Source organism: Aptenodytes patagonicus, chromosome 3, assembly GCF_965638725.1.
Source record: "Aptenodytes patagonicus chromosome 3, bAptPat1.pri.cur, whole genome shotgun sequence".
In the NCBI taxonomy this organism is placed as follows: domain Eukaryota; kingdom Metazoa; phylum Chordata; class Aves; order Sphenisciformes; family Spheniscidae; genus Aptenodytes; species Aptenodytes patagonicus.
The window spans coordinates 2911613-2934833 of record NC_134951.1 but is presented as its reverse complement, the minus strand read 5'-3'; the positions used below and the strand labels follow the sequence as shown (position 1 = coordinate 2934833).

The 23221-nt window shown below is 44.6% G+C and overlaps 1 protein-coding gene across 14 annotated transcripts in view; it reads right to left on the bottom strand.

Moving 5' to 3' along the window:
- Positions 1–16568: 16568 nt before the first annotated feature.
- The window catches only part of HMBOX1 (homeobox containing 1), a 117692-nt gene continuing 111039 nt past the window's right edge, over positions 16569–23221 (bottom strand). For 13 of the 14 annotated variants that reach the window (XM_076332564.1, XM_076332556.1, XM_076332562.1 and 10 more), the window contains one exon: positions 16569–22611. In XM_076332564.1, coding sequence (XP_076188679.1) covers positions 22474–22611 — 138 coding nt within the window. In that variant the 3' untranslated portion in view covers positions 16569–22473. The remainder of the gene's footprint in view (positions 22612–23221) is intronic. The other variant, XM_076332558.1, reaches the window with a different exon arrangement.

Below are 23221 nucleotides of genomic sequence, written 5' to 3'. Positions count from 1 at the left end.
GTCTGCGCTTTGTTAATCCGGTTTGTATCACCAAAAGGTTTAGAGTTGTGGTGAATGGAGTTACATCCAGTTGGCGGCTGGTCACGAGCGGTGTTCCCCAGGGCTCAGTACTGGGGCCGGTCTTGTTTAATATCTTTATTGATGATCTGGATGAGGTGATCGAGTGCACCCTCAGTCAGTTTGCAGGCGACACCAAGTTGGGCGGGAGTGTTGATCTGCTCGAGGGTAGGAAGGCTCTGCAGAGGGACCTGGACAGGCTGGATCGATGGGCCCAGGCCAACTGTATGAGGTTCAACAAGGCCAAGTGCCGGGTCCTGCACTTCGGCCACAACAACCCCATGCAGCGCTACAGGCTTGGGGAAGAGTGGCTGGAAAGCTGCCCAGCAGAGAAGGACCTGGGGGTGTTGGTTGACAGCCGGCTGAACATGAGCCGGCAGTGTGCCCAGGCGGCCAAGAAGGCCAATGGCATCCTGGCCTGTATCAGAAATGGTGTGGCCAGCAGGAGTAGGGAAGTGATCGTGCCCCTGTACTCGGCACTGGTGAGGCCGCACCTCGAATACTGTGTTCAGTTTTGGGCCCCTCACTACAAGAAGGACGTCGAGGTGCTGGAGCGTGTCCAGAGAAGGGCAACGAGGCTGGTGAGGGGTCTGGAGAACAAGTCTGACGAGGAGCGGCTGAGGGAACTGGGGTTGTTCAGCCTGGAGAAAAGGAGGCTGAGGGGAGACCTCATCGCTCTCTACAACTCCCTGAAAGGAGGTTGTAGCGAGGTGGGGGTCGGTCTCTTCTCCCAAGGAACAAGCGATAGGACGAGAGGAAACGGCCTCCAGTTGTGCCAGGGGAGGTTTAGATTGGACGTGAGGAAAAATGTCTTCACTGAAAGAGTGGTTAATTGGACCAGGCTGCCCAGGGACGTGGTTGCGTCCCCATCCCTGGAGGTATTTAAAAGATGAGTAGATGAGGCACTTAGGGACATGGTTTAGTGGGCATGGTGGTGTTGGGTCGACGGTTGGACTCGATGATCTTAGAGGTCTTTTCCAACCTCTATGATTCTATGCATTCGTGGCCCTTCGATGGAGCGGCATCGCTCGAGGCTGCCGAGATCCGTTTCAAACAAGACTTTGGCCCTGTCGCCTGCAATTTAGGGACCTTCCCATCGATGAGCAGGAACCCACGGCTTTACCTTCCCTCCGTCCTCCCTCCTCCTTGATGCTCAGGAAAAATAGCACTTTGCCCACAGCCATTCAGGTGTGGGAATCCTCGGCACAGACCGTGGCTCCGCGGAGCTATGCTGAGCCAAGGGAGGGCTTTATTCGATACCCATGTTCCCTATCGTTACGCTAAATAAAAGCAGATGGAGGTCTGGCCGTGCTCCCCCCATGCTCTCCAGCTGGCGGGCTTCGGACCGGACAAGGGGTTGTCGCTGCCGGCCCTGCCCTTAGTCGCTGCAGTGATTTTTTTTCTTTCCCCTGCTCCTTCGGTTCCCCTGTGGGCTGTAAAAACCAACTGCTTGCAGCCCCCCGGACCTGGGCGAACGGCCCCGGTGCTTTGGGGGCAGGGAAGGCGGACGCCGGCTGGGATGGGGCAAGTTTTGCAGGGAAACTGCTTAAAAAAAAAAATCCAGAAACCAGCTTGTGGGGAGGGAGTTGGGATGCAGATTGCTCCTTTTGGAAAACCAGATCGGGCTGGACTCGGTGCTAACGCTTATTTTAATGGGATCGCAGCCTGGTGTTACCTGATTTCCCCCAAATTGTACAGATGCAGCAAGCGGCGGATGAGAAGACGGGCTACTCCAATGAGCTCAGCATTGGTTTGCACCGGCCAGCTACGAGGGGAAGGGGACAGCGGCTGCCGTACCTTCTGCAGTGACCAGTGTCACACGGGTCGGGAAGCCCAGCAGTACGGTTGTGTTGCTTAGGTCTGGGGTGTAAAAGCTTTGGCTCTTGGGGGGGGGACACGGACCAAACCCAACAACAAAAAAACCCAAACAACTAAACCATCTCCCGATCGCTCAGCGGGACTTTCCGCCTCACATCGTCCCACCCCAGCCCCAGGGACCCCCTGCCCCAGCCCCCTGGTGCTGATGCTGCTGAAAGGCGTCTGCTGTTGGGTTGTGTCATGGGCTGGGGGTTTGGGCAGAGCACTGGGAGGCCGGGCAGGCGCCTCTTACAGGTTGTCGACGTCTCCGATTAATGTAACGGACGTGAATCAGGAAACTAAAAAAAACCTGATAAATTCAAAATTAAAAAAAGAAACAAACCAAAAACCAAGACAAATTACAGCTCCCTCATGTTGCGGCAGCCCTCCCAGGCCCTTGCAACACCGAGCAAATGCCCATTACTCAGCGAAGCTGCCCCATGCCACGGCCTGCTCACCTCCCTGCTTGCACCCTGGGTCAAACCGCCTGGGACGATGCTGCAGGTTGTCCCTTCACGCTAAACGCATCCGCCGGTGCCCGAGGAGCGGCCGTGGTGACGCGACGTGACCTGCCGCGGGCACGGAGGTGCCCGCGAGTCTCACCGGCGCTTAATGGAGCCTCTTGATATGCACAAGCTTTGGTCACAGGCACGAGCGCTGCCAAACGATGACCCGCCTTTGGCAGCAGCGCCGTGCCCTGCTCTGCGTCTTCTGTCCCAGAACTGATCCAGCGCACGGTGGAAAACGTCTCCCCTCATATCCCTGCTGCTGCCTTGCACGTCAATGAGCGCTGGGCGCCGTGGGGCCCTGCGGGGCGGGGGGGGGGGGGGGGTCCCAGGGACTTTTGTACCTTGCTGTGGTTGAGGGGGGTTATTCTGGAGGTACAGGCACAGGCAGGGAGGTTGGCGCTGCGGGGAACCCTGCTACCGCCAACCCTCGGGGTGAGGAGAAACCCAACGCACCCAACCAATGTTTCAGGGCAGCAAGAGGCCCCTGAAACTCCCTCCCTAGGTCACATCATTTTCTTTCTCTTTGGCAACGTTTTTCTCCACAATACAGCTTCGTGTTGGAAACAACGGGCAGGGGCTGACTTGGATTTTCTTGGGAGTGGTTTTGTTTCAGTTTGGTTTTTTTAAAGCAAGAAACGTTGTGTTGATTCCACAATCCCTGCTGAAAGTCATTTAGCAAAGGATATTTTTATCTGTGTTGTCTTGCAATCAGTGCACAAAAAATACAGCTGCTTTTTTCTTTTTTAAAGCCACTTCCTTTTAATGTTTTACCTTCTGGGAGGGAAAAAAAAAAAAAAAATCTTTGGCTGAAACACAGGAGCCTTTTGAAGTGCCGTTACTTTGTTCAAACCGTGCTCGTCCCGGAAGGTGGTTGTAACACCTTCCCCGCACCGCAACTGCACTCCGCTTTCTGTTCTTTCAGCCAAAGCTGTTTTTAAAAGGCACCGATCAAAATGAGCAGGAAAATAATAATAAAAAAAAACCAACCACGAAAAAAAAACCCAAACCCACAAAGAACATCTTTTTTCCCCTGCTCTCCTTCAAATTAATACCCCTTTCATTGTTCTCACTTGTCTTCAAGCCTTTTGCCACAACAGGCAAGCGGGGAAGTCAACAGAGCCGCTGGGCTTCAGCTGGAGGCAGCCAAGGGAAGGAGGCGAGTGTGGTTACGGTGCTGGGATGGGGTGGGGGTGTGGGGGGGTGTGTGGGGGGGGTGGGGGGGTGGGGGGGGGTGGTGTGTCACACACATGGGCGTCTCGCCTGACCCCGGCTGAGCCATGCGAGGAGCTGCTCCTCCACGAGCTGGACAGATTTCTGCGGGGGATTTTTGCTCACCTTTGGCCACCGACATGTGATGGTTGGTTGGTTTGTTTTTAAAGATGCCCAAATGGAGCTTTTCCGCATCCCTGGTTTTCATCTGTGAGGCAGGGAGAGGCCTTTGTCCTTCATCCTCTGCCCAGGGCAGTGATGGGGACCTTTCTCCTCGGGAAGAGGCTCTGCATGTGCACCTGCTCACACCGGGCAAGGCCCCATCACCACCGCTCCTGCCCTCTGCGTGTGGGGCCTGTCACATTCCCCCTCTCCCCTCCAAAAAAAAAAAAGAGCTGGGGGACGTGGCCCCGATGGTCGGCAGCGTTGTCAACTCCTCCGTAACAGCCGAGTTGTTCCAGTGGGTCGCCCTTATGATGGAAATTAGAATGAAATGAAACGTGTTGGAGATTAACTTGTAAAGAAACAAAACCCAATGAGAAAAATGGCTCAAAAGCCAACAGTTCTGGGGGCTTAGCCGCCAGTTCTAGCTACTGAGCCAACCCTGATTTACAGCACGGCCCTTTTTTTCACTTTTACTGCTTCCTTTGGAAAGCCGGGAGGCAGGAGGAGGCAGCGGGGCCGTGCGGGTGGTGACAGCCCCGCGTTCCCTGCAGGTTTGGTCCCCCATCCCCAGCCTGCTCCCTCCAGGAGAGACCCCCCCCTTCAGCTAACATGGCAGATGAGAGAGAGAGAGAGAGAGAGAGAGAGAGAGAGAGAGAGAGAGAGAGAGAGAGAGAGAGAGAGAGAGAGAGAGAGAGACACCCCACCCCACCCCCACCCACCCCCACACACACACCCCACCCCCACACCCCCCCACCCCCAATGTCTCAGAGAGGCACAGGGACCCGTTCGAAAGGTGCTTCCACCCCTAAGGTATATCACTCATCATCCGCAGCTCCAACGCAACGAGGGTTGCCCTGCCCCTTGTCTTGGGGGCGTCCATCCTGAGCAAAGCCCCAAAATCACCCCCAAACCCTGGCTGCACATACTGATTTTAACCAGTATTGCACAACCCAGACACCATTTCAATAAATAAATCTATTTCCATGATACTAAGACTCTGCCCTGCTACCTAATTCATACACACCCGCTGCAGAAACTCCTTCCCCCGTTTTTATGAAGCTCTCTCCTCACCCACCCCCCCCCCCGCTGACCCTGTCTGGAGACCCCCGAGATACTGAGCACAACCAGGCCAGGATGAAAGGGCAGCCAAAGCCCCCTCGTGCCTTTGGCTTCTCAGAATTATGCCTGTACTCGTTACTTCAACATCTTTCTGGTTTTATTGCCAAACGGCCCCAAAGGCTGCTCCCTGCAGACCCTCAACACCCCCTCGCGCGAGAGCCCTTCTGTGTTGGGATGCGCCTCACAGGGTCCTTCTCCAGGCTCCCGGAGCCCGGCGGGGGGGTTCCAAAGAGCGGTGCACCTTTTCGCCTTGCTCGCACCGTCCCCTTGGCCATTACGTTACTGTACCGTCACCAGCACCTTTACTCGTGACAAGCACCAGTGCACTCCAAAGAAGTAGATAAAACTCTACTCTTAGTATCTTCTTTTAGAGGAAAGAGCCCCAAAAGGCCTCCGGTGCCGGCCCCTGGCTCAAGCGCCAAGGAAGCGATGCCACCGCTTCAACTGTAGCGTCCACCACCTTCCTCCCGCCCAGAGCCCGTCCTTACAAAAAGGGGGAAGGCACAAAGACCTAAGTCTTCCTCGAGTGAGTTAGCATTTTCTACGTTTGCTAAGCTCTCAAGACACATTTTGGGTCTTACTTGCGTCCAAGGCCTCTCTCGGGCTTTCACGCCCAGACGGCTTTGCACAAAAAAGGACGACAGAAGAAATGCATCGTTGTTGAGTTATACATTTTTATTTTCTAATAGGTACAATACTAAAATAAACACAAATTAAAAAAAAGTTTTATTAAAACAAAACTGTACAAAAAAGCAGTTATACTACATTTTAATTACAGAACAGTCTACTGTCCAAAAGGCACTAATCCAGAATAGGAGATACAATGATACAGGACTCATTTTAACTATTTTAATCAATACAATAGAGCACTTGTTTCTCTGTCCATTCACATATAGAAACAAGGACTTTGCTACAGTCATTACACATTGTTATAAATATGAGCCCTACATGTAAAGATGCAGTATCGCTCTCCCTGGGCCAAAATTCAGTTCAAACAATGTTAGAAATTAAATTTAAAAAAAAAAAAAAAAAAGAGAGCAAAGGACACAAGGGAAGAAGTTGGTACTTCACGCTTTCGCAGCACCTGCCGCCTGAGGAAGATGTGACAGATATTAACTCTCACCTGCGTTTCGGAGATGGGAACACTGAAGCACGCGGCAAGGACCGGTTTGCCTCAAGGGTCTGCAGCCAAGTCTGCGGTGGAACTGGAAGGCGAACGTCCATCACCTCGTGCCCAAAGCTTTGCATTAGTTTTTCCCCTGCATCCCGTTTTATCTAGCTCTCCTTTGACCCCCCTCTTTCCCTGGAGAGTTCTCCACTCTATAATGTGTAACTAACAATTCCCAAGTGCACCAAGGGAGAAAAACTATTACTTTTCTCCTTGCGGCAAACGATGGAGCAGGCCCGCTCGGCATCATGCGGATAAATGCAGTGATTTGGACAAGACTTTAGAATGTTCTTCTCAAAAATCACTATCTTGACTGCAAGGGCATCAAGCCACGAGAAGATGAACCTCATCAAATAAGGCCGCTACCGGTGTTCTTACAGCAATGGACCAAACCGTCGTAAAGCCACCAGAGATGCGCGTGGCTCGCGTGCAACTCCTGCGATGGAAGGATGTCTCTCAAGCGGCACGGGGAACGTTACAACCTATTACCTTGCCGGCTCGCCTTCCCGAAAGCAAAAACACCCTTTGGCAGCGTGCGGACAGCTGTGGGGAACACGAGCTGCCGGCGGCACCTTCCTCCATCTTCCTCCGTGGTGCTGTTACCTGAGATTCACTCCCCTGTGATATACAGTACTGCTTCCCTGGCTGCTTTTCTTCCGTAAGTAACTTTAACACGAGGATCCGTTCATCCTCTCTCCCAGTCTACACTACTTCTTTATTTTTCTTTTTCCTCCCCCTCCCTGAAACGTCAGGCTGCGGACCGGTAGCAAAGATACTGCAGACCGTGGGTGGTGCAGACAGCGTGCTTGGAGAACACCCGTGTGAAAAGCAATCAACCAGCGCATGAGTATTTGACATTACTATTAGGAGCAACGAACACAACGTGCCCATTAAATGCCACTGTGAAATACATAGTCTTTAAGCTGAACGAGCAGCCCTTGTTAAGATCAAGACCTAGGCGTATTTGCGGGGTTTGATGATGAAGCGTGGCATTACCCGACTCTTTCACGGTGGAAGAGGTTTAATGCGCGGGCGGGAGAGAGATACTGCACCTTTCGAACAGTGTCATACACAGAAGACAAAGACAGGCATCTGGATGTTAACAAAAATAAGTAACAAAGAAATATGATTAAACAAAATCTCTTCTCACATCATCCTATACTACATCCTCCTTCTGCTTAGCAGAAAATTGTACGTACACAAAAATACAAATACACAATTTTGTAGAACAGTCTGATTTTAATATATTTATATATATTTATATTTATATGAGTGGCAGGTTAGTTCATTATATAGAGCTTTTTGCACTTTTGGCTCATATGCAACAAGGCTTTATAAATTCAGCTTTAGCTTTCATTCAGGTTTTATAGCTTCTTGAACATTTGTTTTCACATTTAAAGCAGCATCCAATTTGCAAGAGGAGTTGGTGGTGGCTACAGCAAGGATCAGGTCAAGAGGTTATTTGGGGGTGGGGGGGAGGAGAATATACATTCCAGTGTGTGTGTGTGTGTGCGCGCGCGCTAGTGCTCATGTAGAAAAGAAGAACAGACTGTGAACATACGACTCTAGGATACCATGTTTACCTCTTGAGGTAGGCAGAACACCTACAGCAGATGAGACACAGGTGCCATTTTCGTTGGGGCACATGGCGGGAGAAACAAATAGGCGAGTGGAAGATGCTGACAGAGGAACGTACAGACACGTAAGAACCCGCTGGGGAGTTACGGTGACCGGCAGAGATGGGGCACAGCTCACCTGCTATTACTGACGCATTTGGTAGACACGTGAAGGAACCGTAGGCGACCGCCAGCCATCCACCACGCACAGCACTACCGCTACAGCCATGCTCGCTTGCCCTGACCGGAGATGCCAAGGCGGATACGACGCCCCCCGCCCCCGAGTCAACCTGACGGTGGAACAAAATTCAGACGCACAAAATTTTGAGACGAAAAACGCAACTCCCCGGCGCTTTGCTAGGGCTTTTGTTTGGGGGTGGGGGTGCTTCATTTTTTTGTGCCTCCGATACTGTTCCACCATCTTTTCACTCTTAGGTTTGCAACACTCACTACTACATTAATCTTTCTTCAATTACAACCACTGTTATTGACAATCACTTGGTTTAGAAAAAAAGAAAAATCACTGTTAAAAAAGGCATCTCTAGAGCAGGGCGACGGTACAACGTGGAATGGTCCGTGTGTATTATAGGCTCCACAAATACTTTATTTTCATTAGTACCCCAGCAATAGATTCCCATTTGATCATTGCTTATACCAACACCCATCAAATCCTACAAGCCGATTTTCTGTTCTCTGCAAAAGAGATGTCCTTATAGCTTTTCTTGCCAACAGTAATTTCCTAGGCTTTCCCAACTCATATGTTACGAAGTTGTCAGAGTGAAAACAACATTTTGTTACTAAGGAAAAATAAAACATCTACATATGGATTGCTTTCATTTTCTGAATCCTTAAGTGGCCCTAATACATCTTAATAGCGTTCTGTTAATTCCTTTTACTATGGTCAGAAGAAACTCTCCTTTAATGCAATTTTTTAAACTAGCACTGAGATCTATCTTTTTTTTTTTTTAACCCACATAAAATTCTCACGTATGTTTACAAAATTAGACCCACCTGCCAATAGTTACAATTATTTTGACAAAATGTTTAGCAGGTGCCACTATTATAAGCCTAGAAATAATTAAGAACATAGGAAGAAACTGCCTCTGTGATTCCAAAAAGGGGTGATTAAATACACGTATTGGCTTTTTCTGTCCAGAATCTCAGACGTACGGTTACCCAGAAGTGCATGTTTAACGCACGAAGCTATTTGTACCTGCAATCCCAGAGGCAGTTTCCTACTGAATTCTATCCAAGCTTCCCCCCTCTTTACCGCCCACCCCAAATCGGAGGTTGCTAAGGTTTGGCTGAGAAATGAGATTGGTTAAGAAGATCCCCACCAACAGACTGAAAACCGAGGGGGGCAGCATGAGGAAGGAGCGGAGATTTCTTTCCAGCCGGATTCTGCAGGGCTCCGGACTCCCACCGCTCGTCTGGAGTCGCACGTGCGGAGGGACTGCAGGGAGGGCTCTTTTCTTAAGAGGGAAATGAGGTCTAATCCTATTCCTCCAGCTCACTCTGGAGTCCTGTTACTCACTTAGGCACTTTTTAAATTGACACTAAGAAAAAAAAAAAAATTAAAAAAGTACTGCACATATTTCACACTTCCCGGGCTTTCGTCAGCCTTGGGAAGATCATAAAGACCAAGAGGGAGACAGCCAAGGCGATTTGTCAAGAAAATAGTGCTCCCCATGGACACAACTGACTTTTATTTGTCACCCTTTGCTAGAACTGCTATTGGACTAAATCTAGTTTAAATTTGTTATTCCTGTATTATCTTTTAAGGTAAAAGCCTGTCTTACGGTGGTTCTGTGGCACGATGATACCGCTTTATCACATCGGATCTGACATCTGACTTCCAAAGAGACACGGTGCTCTCCCAGTTTAAGCCAGCAGCAGCGCGCCGAGCGTTTGCACTGGTGTGAGAAGTGCTGCCCGTAACCCTCGAGAACAACTCTGGCAGCAAATCAAGGAGGGTCGGCTGTTGACGAGATTCAGCAAGACATTACTAACGGTACGGCTAGAGCCAAAAGCAAGGCGAAAGGGGGTTTGCTTTTGAGTTTTGTGTTGCAACGGGTGATGAAATGGAAAATCTGTCCCTCTCGAAAGAACAAACAGGGCTCTGACCCCAGAGCAACTAGAAACAAGCCACAAGCTTCAGTTCAGCACAAGTCTCAAGATGACACCTAAATTTACGCAGAAGCCAGAAGAGAAAGAGAAAATTCAGTGGATAATACTGAAAGATGGGAAGCTCAAAATCCAAACTCTGTTTTCATCGTAATTTTTCATTTGGAAAAGTAATTTCAAGTTTTCCCAATCATCTGCAAATCCAAAACAACTTTAAAAATAATAATAAAAAGCTACTCTGGCTGCAAAAAGTGATCCCAAACCCTGGGTGAATGAAGGGACGAGGGGAACCAGTACACAGTAAAGCTATGCAAATCCACGCATCCTGCCCCAAACCCTCACATTAAAAAAGCAGGCAACAGCACGCTAACCAAGGAAAACAACTGCGCCAACTAAGACAGCTTCCAACACTAAGTGCAAGCAAGACAAAATAAAATGAAAGAAAAAAATGCTACTACCTTGTCCTGCTCCCTTAACCATGGTCCAACACCTTGGAACTACCTTATTTCACACAGAAGGTTGCAAGTAAAGAACCTGCTGTAAATTGACTGAATTTATGAGCTAATTTTTTTTTTTTAATGGTCAGAGTAGACAAAAGTTTTCATATTTATACTACACTGTGGACAATATATATTTGGATTTCAAGTAAGCAATTGATACAGCACCGTCTAACAGGCAAAAGGAAAGGTGAACGTCTCTTGAGTTGGACTGAAGTAGTATTAAAGGAATTAAAAAATGTCTGACCATAAATACACTGCTTGAAGTTGCGAAGGTAATAAAGTGCCTGTAGAGGAAGAAGAGAAAAAGGAGAAACAAGAGAAAGCAGGGAGGAACAAAATTAAAATGGCAAAAGTCACTGAAGACTGCGAAAGGGGAGAAAGGGCACGGAGAGCAACAAGTGACTCCTAGGCAGGAGTGGGAGAGGCAGCGAACAACAAACAGCACAAAAAACTAAACGAAACAGGTAAACCTGAGCACTGTAGTTTTGTGCAAGACACCTCAAATTAGACTGTTTAGAAGCACTGCCGTGTCTGCGATACACCTGTATTTTTGCAAGCAAGTTGCTAGAACATTGCTGAGTATCCGCTGAAGTGCACAGCCCAGTACCAGCCTTCCCAGTAAAAAAGGCAGTCCAAGTATTAATAAAAAAAAATTATACTTAAAAGTTACTATTTCCCTGACGTGTCAAAACTGAAATGAGGGAAGGGAGGAGGGCTGTCAACTAACCGTGCTGGAAAAACCCGAGGTCTTTTGGCTAGCAGCAAGCTCCGAAGATTTCACGAGACTGAACCAAACCTAAGCTTCAGCGCTACACTGGATTGCTTTTTATTAGGATAGAAAGAATATATACCCCTTCTTTAGAGACTGTAGGAACAACGGGTTCAGGTCAGAGCACTTCAGTATGAGAAAACCACCGGTAAACCAGGTAAAATAGGATTACCAGGGTGTGAAGGACCTCGGATGAAAGATAAAAGAAACTACCTCTATGAGAAGAACTGAAGTTTGGGAAAAGAACGTGTGACAAATTCGGTACCAACAGGAGTCAACTTCAGAGGAAAGTGAACGGCTCAGAGCAGTTGGAGGAGGTACAGCTCAAAACACGCGTCTGGAATTCCTTCAAGGAGATATAGGCTCAGTGTAGGAAATAAGAGGAGACAGCAGTTTCACAAGAGGACTTCTGGTGGCTGTGATATTTTTTGAAGCACTCTGGCAACTGATTAAAGTCTTTGTAAAAAACAGTTGCTTGAGGCACTGCAGCTAGAGGAAACGGTCATGACTGATCGAATTTTTTTTCCTGTTGAATGGTTTTCATGTGGAATGTTCTTGGGCAATACTAAAAACGTTGCAAGGTACCCTTAACAACTGGAATTCATGTACCCGAATGTCTAATGTAATGAATAGGAACAAAGAATTTAGGATTAGAAATTCAGACTGACCTGGGCTTTTGCTTAGTGTTTTTTCGTTTATTTTCAAATAAGAAGCAAAAATAACAGCTGAACAGAATAATGCTGTTCCAGAGCTACTTTAGCTGCTCAACACTGACTGGTATGAAAGTACGCGCCGCTGTGTCAGTAGAATAGATAGACTGAACCTGTAAGATACCGGAGGAAATCCAAGTAATACGGCAGCATACAGAAACCACCTGTTATCAAAACTACATTTGTTTGATTCCCATTATGGCAGAAGTACAAAGTGTAAAAAGATATTTATCATACATAACTGGAACTTCACGTGGTTTAGAGACATAAGGCACAATATGTTCTCTGATGGGAAGTCATACTTTTAAAAGAAGTTCTTACTGCAGAGAACCCCTCTAGTACTCAAATCTCTATAAATTATTAAATACTATGAACAGGTTATAACGGTAAGAGTAAAAGACAAGGCTACCTCTTTGGAATCCTAGTTTTACAATTAAGGCCAGAAGGGACCAGTCTATCACCTATAAGGAGACTCTGAATATTAGATGGCCTCCCAATTTCTGATGCACAGGCCCTATTCTATCTACTTCATCCAACGGGATGAACGAACCATCCTGCCCTTCCAAATACAAAAAAAAAAAAAATAATCCCCTAATTGAAAGTGTCTGCCTTTTCCACATAACTCTTTGCAAATTCTATCATTTGTATCCAATGGATTTATAAACATAAATGGAATAATATTTTTTTTTCTCAACACATTTACAAATACCTTCTCAATGTCCACAGATACTTCATTGACTCTTAAGTCCTAATCAGATGCCTAATTTTCAAGCCTATTTCACTGAACTGAATTACTGGCAATGCAACTTCAGGACTGTTTCATTCTTGCTCTGCTACGAGTCCCAGCGTTAGTGAGCGAGTATTGTTGAAATCTAGGGGCAGATTCTCAACTGATGTTAACTCCGATAGCTCTGCAAATGAGTGGATCTATTCCCTCATCTCAATAGTATTTCTCTTCTCCAAGCACCTGGAGAAAGAGGACTGTGACTTAAGAGAGCTCTAAAGGAAGGAAGAGTTGCCGAATTAAACTGTTACTGCCCAATGGGCAGCTGTGTGCCAAGATGTAAACGTTCACCTAAACCGACAGGCAACTCCCTCTGCCACAAACTGACCAAAAGCACGTCTCAAATTCCAACAACTCCTAAACAGACTTCATAATGCTATGTGGTGTGCCATGAAGACACGTTGGCACAAGGAAACATACGTTGGCGATTTCAGAGCATTTAATAAACTGCTTCAACTATCATTAATAAAGCATCCAAGATGTTTACCCCTCTCAAGTAGTAGTTACACATTTTGTGCAATACACTCAGTCTTTCCCAGCAACACATCGAATTTCCTCTTTGCCATTCCGTATCCAATGTAGCTCCACCTAAACTCAGACCGCTCTATCCAATACGCAGAAAGGCGAGATGCTCCTGCTGCTACTTTCCACTCCAAAATTTAATCGAACCTTTTGAACAGAAGAACAGCTTGAATGTGTCAAGGGAGAGTCTATGTCATTTTTGTCTTGAAAAGATCTGCTCACTTGCCATAATGCGTAAATGAAATGGCTTGCACTCTGGCATAGCAAAAACTGGTCAGTGAGTTGATATTCTGAGTTCCTGGCTCTGGTTAGCTCCTGAAGGATATTTTCAGTACTGTCACTACAGTCCTGTCAAAGAGAGATAGCAGCAACTTTATCAGCAGGCAGACTTTAAAAAAAATATATATCCAAAGTCAAACGTGCTTTGAGGAATGGAATATATGCTTAATATTCTTAATGGAATATATTGGGTGAGAAATATTAATTAATAATTTACTTTCATTATCTCTTTGCCCTCCTTGAGCGATTTGACAGATAAACTTTGTAAGTAAAATGTATTTTTAAATCTCAAATGATGTAAAATATATCTCAGAAGGCTAAAGTCAACCTCTTAATTATAGAGGTGGGTTATTTAAGCTACATATGCCATCTTGCCATAACATGGAAGACTTTAATTAGTTAAGGAGAAGGGGTGGGGAGAGGAGAATAGGAAGCTGAAATGAGGCCGGTGACAGCAGCAAGTTAACGTCTAAAAATGTATGTCCTATAAAAGAAGTTGCTACCATTGCTACTGTGAGTGTAGTACCACCAGCGGTAACCGCGCTGGAAGAACTGAAGTACCCAAGACCCAATGGTCTCTTCTGAACCACAGTGACATTGGATGAGATTTACACAAGTATTTCAGTACAAAGAAGCTGAAAAATAACGGGAGGATTTAAGTAAGACCCTAAGGAAGTTAAGTTCCTAACTTCTTTTGCAAAGCTGTTGGAGTTAGGAACCTGCTAACTTTTCTAAATTTGTCTAGGAGTCTCTATACGCATCTTTGCATACCAAAAAGCTCCGCAAGCCTGTCTGACAAGTAACTACAGCAGGAGAACAGCACTATGGAAAAATATGGCCAAGAAGCTGAAGGGCAAAAATGGAGCACGGGCTCTGCAGTGCTCGAGACTGGTCAACAAATAATGTTTCTCACAAAAACACAGACTAAAAAGGCACGTAACACCCTATGACAGATGCTTTTTCAGAACCTAGCAACGTATCAGAGAAAGATTACGATGTTGTTTTAGGTCATCACCATACATCCTCTCCTGTCATGAATGGCAAGCATACTGTCCAGCCAACTACCCAGTTGCAGGCTGTTTTGAGATTTCTTAAGAAAAAGGTGAGCTAGCTCATAACACTACACCATGCTAACTGCAACAGGAGACAGCAGACAGCCTGAGGACAATACAGTTACGTACTTGGCAACAACTGCTGATAAGGCTTCCAAACCAAGATGCTACGAAGGAGAACCTGGAGTGGCACAGAAGAGCTAGTTACATTCCCTGCTTCAGGAACCGGAGGACAACAGTGCAGTCGGTACCCTCTACCTACGGGCAGGGTGAAAACACGGGATGAGTCATTCAGCGGAGTCCTGGACCATGGTTAATCTTCCTCAACGCTACAGCCGAGTAACAAATCAAGAAGAGCTAAACCAGAACCCTGGGTAATCTGTAATCATGCTGTCACACATAGCTAAACGTCCATTTTGTTTCTAAAACTTACCGAGAAGCAATATATACATGAGCGGGGACCATAAAAGGAAGAGAAGCAGCTTTGCATAGAAAACTAAACTCGATTTCAGTCCCTGCTGTTGTAAGTTACCATTAGGAACAGGTCATTATTTAAGTTTACGAAGTAGCTGTGTTCCAAGTGTCACTAATAACACTGGTATTAAAGAGAATTAGGGGGTGGAAGATCTTCTGTTTTCAATCACAGAAAAGACAGAAATCCTTTTAATTATGACCATGCCAATCCACATCTTTCTAAAGCAGCTAATTACATGTCAGGAGGACACCCAGTCATTCAAAAGAACTGCCATCACTTTTACTGCCATACTCTTATGCATTTATCCTACTCGTCCCAATTACCCTGGCTGCAGTTTGAAAGGATTTAGCAGAAGTGTGCTGGATGTTTTGATCAGCAGAATACACCCGCTTCCATTTAACAGCAGAGGGAAGAGAGGGAATAAATGGCAGAGAGCGCCTTCTGCCAAGCCATCTGAGTGAGAGATGCACTGTACATACAGAAACATCAAAGGCCCATTACGCAGTTCACTCCAGTTCAATGGTTTTAGTTCACTCGCGCTTAAGCTGTTGGCCAGAGCACTCCAAAGCTTACTGGAAAGAACGGGGAAAAGCACAACATTGCAGCAATCAAACCAATTAGTTTTCTTGATCAGCCTGATTAAAAGGGGCATTTAAAATAAGTTTTGTGAATTTTTGCCCCGCACTCAAAATGACAAATCCTTTTCTATCTCCACGACATAAGCTGTCAATATTATCGCCCGGATACCACACTGATAAGCACGTTGCAGGCATCACAGAGTATATCTCGGTATCTTCAAAGAGCAAAATGCATTTGTTTACTTCTCCCAGCAAGCTCAAGCTAAACTATGATACGGATTTTCATAAAGAGAGCGTGACAGAAGAACCTTAACAAAAACAGAGAGTAGTTTGTACTGATTATTGTAATTGTGCCGATACCATCTTAGCTACAGCATCACCTATGTTCAACGGATGCCTATGTGAAAACAGGCGCGAGCAAACAATGCTAAGCTACTTTTAAGTGATAAAACCAAAGGCCAAGGTTAGCGATGAGCAACTCTTTAGATGTTTGAGTTTTTCTCCCCACATCTCTGTTTCCCTGGTGCCACTGAGATTACTTTCATTTATTTGATTTTATTTGTATTTGTTGGACAAAAACCAACATCAAAATGCTGTCATCTTATTGACAGTCCTCAAAACAACCAAGTCCACTTCTCTAGTTATAACACATTTCTCACAAAGGAGAAAGATAATTTTTGTGTATTTTAAATTCAGATTTATAGCTGCCACCTCTAGAATGCCTCTTTTTTCATTAATGTGCAACATCTTTAGTCGGACAGTTTAAACCCCATAAATTAGACAACAGTAATAGACACTAAAATGAAGGTTTTAGGGCTATGCTCTTCAGCTTGCCAAATGCCTGTGGGCCAATAACTGATTCAATATCCTGAGTAAAAATCCCAGCTACAAAAAAGCCCAAGGGGGAATGTTTTATTTTGAAATGTCTCTGCAACTTTTCCTGGGAACTGCAAGGTACTTTTTGGTCAGGCCATCAACCTTCCCTTCCAAGAAATCACAGTGAGAACGCCTGACTCCACAAAACTCCATTAAGTCAGCCGGGCAACCCTGACTACTGCTACTGTCACACACAGTGACACACACAAAATCTTCAGTTGTCTAATGAACACGTGTTAGGTCACTGACACGTAACACAGTTTTCAAGACCCATCCTGCCAACAAAGATTCCTGCCAAATGATAAAAGCTACACCAAATTCAAGATTATTGCCAACAAGCTTAAGACTTTGATCAAAATAATATTATCAAGTTAAATAACTTCAAAGAGTGGAAGAGCTACTTGGGTGGGAAGCCTTGTCTAAAATAAGAGCAAAGTTTATTCTGACAGAAAAACCCTACAATTTGCTGGTAATTATCCAATGAACTTGAACGAAGCTGATGAACGCTGGGGAATGAGGGCTGCACAATGATGTAGTTGGGGTGGGAGGAGAAACATAAACCTTCTGGTAAGAAAATTATTATCTGAAATGAGCAGAATTCCAGGGATAAAGGGGGAAACAAATCTTCTCCTACATCCACAGCTCTCAGTATTCTGGGCAAAATCTCACACTGAATCTTCATAATTTGCAGAGAAAGGTGTGAATCCAGCTTTGCATTCGAGTTAAGATTACACACAGGGAAACAACATCCTGCATTAAGTGCTTCAGGGGCAGTGATTTTGAGTTTTGAAAACTCTTATACCAATTTTGCTGGTTTTATCTACACGAAAAATAAAACCTGTTTCCTTATGAAACCCTGTTACAACTACCACGTGTCGCGGTGACTCAACTGCTCTGGGGGAAGGCCAGCACAATGCTTTCATTCCACTTCTCTGCAAGCAGCATCTCATTGTGAAGGAAAACTTTTATACCGCATAGGGGAACTCAAAATCTTGGTGAACTCATCTCCATGTTCTTATGCACCTTAAAGGCAGAAATTAACACTTGGGAGTCTAACTGACCCCATGCCAGTCCATACTGGCAAACACCATTGCGATTTTTCTTCCAAATAACATCCAAATCAGACCTAAAGTCCACCTAGTGAAGTATGGGGTTTTTTCCCTAGCAGTGGCCAACAGCAAACGCTTAAGGAAAGAAAAGGAGGATCCAAGTGAGTATAACGTGACTCTTTCCCGGTCATACCCTTTCAGCTTCTGATAATCACCAATTAATGATTTACTGAACCAAAAAATTCTAGCTTATCATAATAGTCACCAGTGGGCTTAAGTTAACTACAATTTTTCCTCTAATACGTTCAGCTACGTGAAATTTTTCATCTGCACTCACAGCAGTGAGACAACAATAAATCCTCACAAATGAAGGCAAAAACTGATCTATAGCACAAATGTTATGAAAACGTGGAAAACCTACCAGTCTGATGTTAGGCAATGAAACAAACAGAATAATTCAAACATCCCTGAAGAACTGTGTAAACAGAGCAAATAATTAATGAAATTTATTACTTATGGCTTGATTGGACCCTGGAGCCAGACCCTGCAAATAAAGCTCCCCTCTATTAGTAGAATAGGAAAGAAACTTTTTATGAATAGCAAAACAGAAAGAAATCCCAACAACAAATTAAGAGCATTTCTTTAAGTAAGTCAACATGTATAGATCAGAACTAGGAAACACCTCAATCTGAGCAGGTTTGCACAGAATCATAGATTAATTTAGGTCAGAAGAGACCTCTGAAGGTCTCTAATCCAACATTGTGCAGTTGAGTTTTGAATATCCCCAAGGATGGGGTTTCCACTGCCTTTCTGGGCCACTGTTCTACCACTCCGAGTATGAACATATTTCTCTTTATATTCATCTGGGATTTTCTTTAATGCAATTTGAGCCCACTGCCCCTCACCTTTTCGCTATACACCACTAAGAAGAGCCTGGCTCCGTCTTCTCTAAACCTACCCATTAAGATAGCTGAACAACGAAATACAGGATGCCCCCAGGGCCAGCCTGAACAAACCCAGCTCTCGCAATCTCCCACCACGACATGTGCTCCAACCCCCTCATCTCAGCAAGCCCTACGATGGACTCACTCCTGCCCAACACTGTACACAGTACTCCAGAGGTGGTCCCACAAGTGATGAACAGAGGGGACTAATCGCTTTCCTTGACCTGCCGAAGGCTCTTCCTAATGAGATTCCTTAATTGCTGCAAGGGTGCGCTGCTGACTCACGACCAACTTGTTCACATCCAACATATGAGTAATGGGATTACACTGTAATAATACATACATTTATAGAGTATTTAGAAGATGTCTATAATGCTAGGGCATCAACGGGTAACATGTCTGCTCATTGCTATGTCAACTTATTTTTATAATCTCAAAATGCTTTTGCAAACATCTGGGATTTCATACTTCAGGAAAAAGGCGTGGGAATAAAAAAAAACCCAAAAAACAAATCCCAAAAAAGAAGTGGAGGTAGAAATTGTTGTTTTAAGAAGACGGTAACTCAAGTATAAGGCCTTTATGAGCGACAAAATAACAGCCAGAACTTACTCTACAAAGTTAAAAGCAATCTGTGCCCATCATAGAAGAGGAGCATCTTAAATAATTTCTTCTCTATTCACAGAACAAAAAGGTAGATCTAGTCTGCCACCAGATCCACTTCAAGGGAACTCACACGAGAACAAATTGCAGTAATTCCAGATTGGCTACAACAAGTTGCAACTGAATTGAAATACTACAAAAATGAGGCTTAATTTTCAAGAAAATCCAGAGACAGAAAGACAAAGACGACTCCCATAGTGCGGGAAAAACCCTAGAACAAAGGCTAAATTCCAGGACACACTCTCCACAGATTCTTTCACCTACTCCAAACCACATACGCTTCTCCTGATATCATCACACCAGCGTCTGTTCCATTTTAGCTAATTCATGTCAAACCAAAGAGTTATTAGCCAACTGCAAATTGTTCATTATGAACTTTCAGAATAAAGGAAACAGACTGCTGGGAGCACCCTGCTAACAGCTGAAGTCTTAACTGTTTCCTCGTACCTCTCGATGGTCAAAGTAAAGCCAAAATAGACAGGGGCAAACCAAAAACTGACACCATAGAACTAAGTGTCCGATTCCCCAGTTGTGTCATTTGTTATTTTCTCTGGTGAGAAGATGGTATTTACCAGGAAGCTACAGACAAGGAGGATCTGCCAATCTCCAGTTGTTCACAAGGGGTTTAACTGTTTAACCTTCAGATAGGATAATGATGCATGATGAGACCAGCAGCTACCTGACAGCGACAAACAGAATTAAGATCAGATTATTCTACATTAGATGGTATGGACATACAATTTTAGCGGTGTTACTTTGATCCTGCATTACATGAACCTAAAATCAGGATATAGAAGTTCTAGTACTATTTTTATTCTTCCCTATTGCTTTAAAAAGGCGATGCTTGAAACAATGACTTTATTTTTTTTTAAGATGGTATAGTAAGCAATACTTCTTTTAAAATTGCAGCTGTCCAACAGTTTGAGTCTGTTCTTTTTAAAATGAAACAGCCAGAACAAATGGTGGTGGCAATCCCAACATAAAGAGGCCATCGATTATTAAAATCTCCTTACTATAAATCGTGGATGTTGCTTGACAGCTTGGTGTGTGACTGTAGTACGAATAACTAGGTAAAATTCCACTAAGGCTATAGTTTGCTCGATCATTCTGCTGTGCAAAAATAGAAATAAAAGCTCTCCCTGTCCTTTCACTCCTTAGTACCAAAACATTCATACACACATTAAGAAAAAAAACTGCAATGGTCGCTGATCCAATTCCTTTCTTTCCTGAGTCTGCCCTGATGCTACTTATGAATTTGCCTACTCGAGAAATGCAATAAACCAGAAAAGAGACAGCTTCATTCTGCTTCAGTGATGTATATCTAAGGAAAGCACATAAATTTTCCAATGAAATCCATAAACGAAAGACGAGGCCAAGCCCTACCTATATATCTTCAAAGTTACAGAGACAAAGAGGTGCCAACTCTGTGCCCTCTGAAAGCACAAAATCTCCTCCACACTTACCTAAGCAATTTTCACAAGATTAACAGATGTAAAGATGATCTAGTTAGCCTACGCCTTGAAGGGGTTTAGGCTGGCTAAAAACCTGCTGAGGAGCCAAATTTTAGGAGTTCACAATGCTATCTGATAGTTAAGCATGAGGAACGGATGAGAACAAGCCAAGTAATAGCAACTTCTCTTCATTCCCTCCACCTTTAGAAGTGGAGGGGAGAAAAGGGAAACCCATCCTTCAGACTAAGCCGTCTTCCCCTTTTTAAGCTATTCCCATGTAAACTGGGAAGATAAAAATGGAATGTTGTGGAAACGCTATGCAAATTTTTATATATCTAGATACAAAAATTTACATAGGTTTTAAATTTTTATTTTTAATGTAACACAGTCCTGCCCGTCTCTAACACTTCCCGTGCTGTTTCCATTGAAATGTTTCCTCTTACCGGCAGCAACATATCATTTTATCAGGATGCCAGGAGATCATTTCCACACAATGCCAGCAGATGTAATTTTCTTAGATGCACACACAGTTCATCACTTAGATACTAGATGACAAGGTGATCGCAGGGTGACTCTGTAATGCAAGTTTGCTGTTTGGTATTTTGAATTCTCAAATGATAAAAAAAAGACTTATCAAATATAAATATCTTTAAGAAAAAAGTAACAAAAGTGCTACATATGATCAAGGAAAACAATTCCATTAGTTTCTGCTACTTAAAGTAGGTTTGCTTTACAAATATTACCACATCCATTATCAGTATGGCTTCCAATTATTAATTAAATTGCTCGTAGCAGTATAGCTTTCTCACATCTTAACAAGGACAGAGTAAAGAGAACACAAAACATTCACACCCCATTTCTCAGGTAAGAGATCCTCCTGCCTTTAAACAAACAAAAAAAGTTTATATTTAGGGGAATATTTATGCTACGATGGTTATCTAGTAAAGGTCAGATGCAAAAGTTCTCCAATAACCTTTCAGGCTAGTCAGGACGTAGGCATTAGTTACACAGATGTGTAAAAATCCACTCACCCATTTTATGACCTTAATAACCTTCCTGGAAAACATTGCTTTTGAAAGTGGCGAAGTGGAGAGAGGAGTAGGGTGGGGACAGAGAAGGCGAGAGGAAGAATAAAAGGTGAAATTGTTAATGACAGATCAATAGAGTCTAGACCTCTTCTGAGCAGGCACTGCTAGCCATGCCAAATAATGAATAGTGGTTTTGAGAAGTGGACTCTTGTCCATTAGACATTCAGCTCATTTTTCATATGATCCCAGGCTGGGCTTCAATCATGGTCCCAGAGGCAGAAGGCAGTACTTATCCACTAAGCCACGCAGCTTGTGAGAGTAGAAGATGTCTGTGTTGAATGTGTGAACATCAACCGAAATATGTGAATGTGTTTCCAATGGACATTCTCAGCTCAGCACCCAAAAGTATGTCAAGTCACTGTATGACCAGTGAGGCACGGCTTATTGCAGCTGGAAATCATTTATTCCCATGCTGAAGTGGGGTTTCTAGTGTTCTTTTTACTCTCTGTTGATACTCCCGATCTGGTGTCCATCGACCCTGTGCCACTACCTCAGCTTGCATCCTTTCAGTCTCAGAGAAGGAAAAGCGTACAGACTATTTTTTTAACACGATCTCTAAGGGTATCCAAGATTTTAAGTGTAGCCTAAGACTTGTAATTGAGGGCTGTCTAAAATACCTGGAAGCACTTTGAATGCTAAGACAGAGCAGCAAGATTTTTCTAGCCACTGGGGCTGGGAGAGGGAGGTTGGTTGGTTGATTGATTATTTATTGGGAATTAATACTGAGAGAGTATATGCAAAGGCTGAGGGCACCATGCCATCTTCACAGAACAAGACCCTAACAGCTAACTGACGTACAAGAAACTGCAAAGTTATACTGTAAGAACACATATTAAGGACCGAGGAAAGTCTGCTAAGGTGCTACGTCTAAAACTAAGTTACTTCTTGCTTTGACCCTCCCCTTTCTTTGTATCAGTCGTCGTCTAGAGCCTCTGTCTTGATCTCGTTGGCTCCTTGCCGGGCCAATGCCAAGATGGTGTGGTTTACTGCTGCCATTTCCACGGCTAATGAAATGGGGTCTTGATGGTCACTATGGCTAGTGCTGTCATCCTGTGCATGCGGAAAGGAGAAGAGAGAAGCATTGTTACTCCATAAGTAGAAAACCAGCAGATAAAACTAGTGTGTAAAGTAATGGACCAGGGGCAGCAAATTGCACATTCGTTACAGGGGGTAGGAAGTGAAAGGAACTTATAAAATTGATTTAGGACTGATTTCCCTCACTGTGCAGACAAAGGTAAGCGGGGCAAGGAGTGGCGTACCCAATTTTCGAGAGAGAAATTTGAGGGGGGGATATTCTGAGGAAAATATTAAATTATAAAGATAAAAGTGGTATGTCAGGAAACCAAACTAAGATAGGAATCATTATGCACTGCACAAATTCACGCTACGCTTACATTTTGAATATACAGTTCTGGCCATCCCATTTAAAGAGGACACAACAGAACTAGAAAAAGTAGAGAGAACGGCAACCCAGGGGAAGAGAGGCATGGGGTGGCTTCCTTACGAGGAGAGGCTAAATAGACTCAGGTTCTTCAGCTTGGAAAAGAAATGGCTGATGGCTGATGTGGTAAATGTTTATTACAAATAATTGGTAAATTAAGAACAAAGTGGATACAGAGCCTGGCTCAGGAAGCCTCTCAAAACTACTGACTTCCAGAAG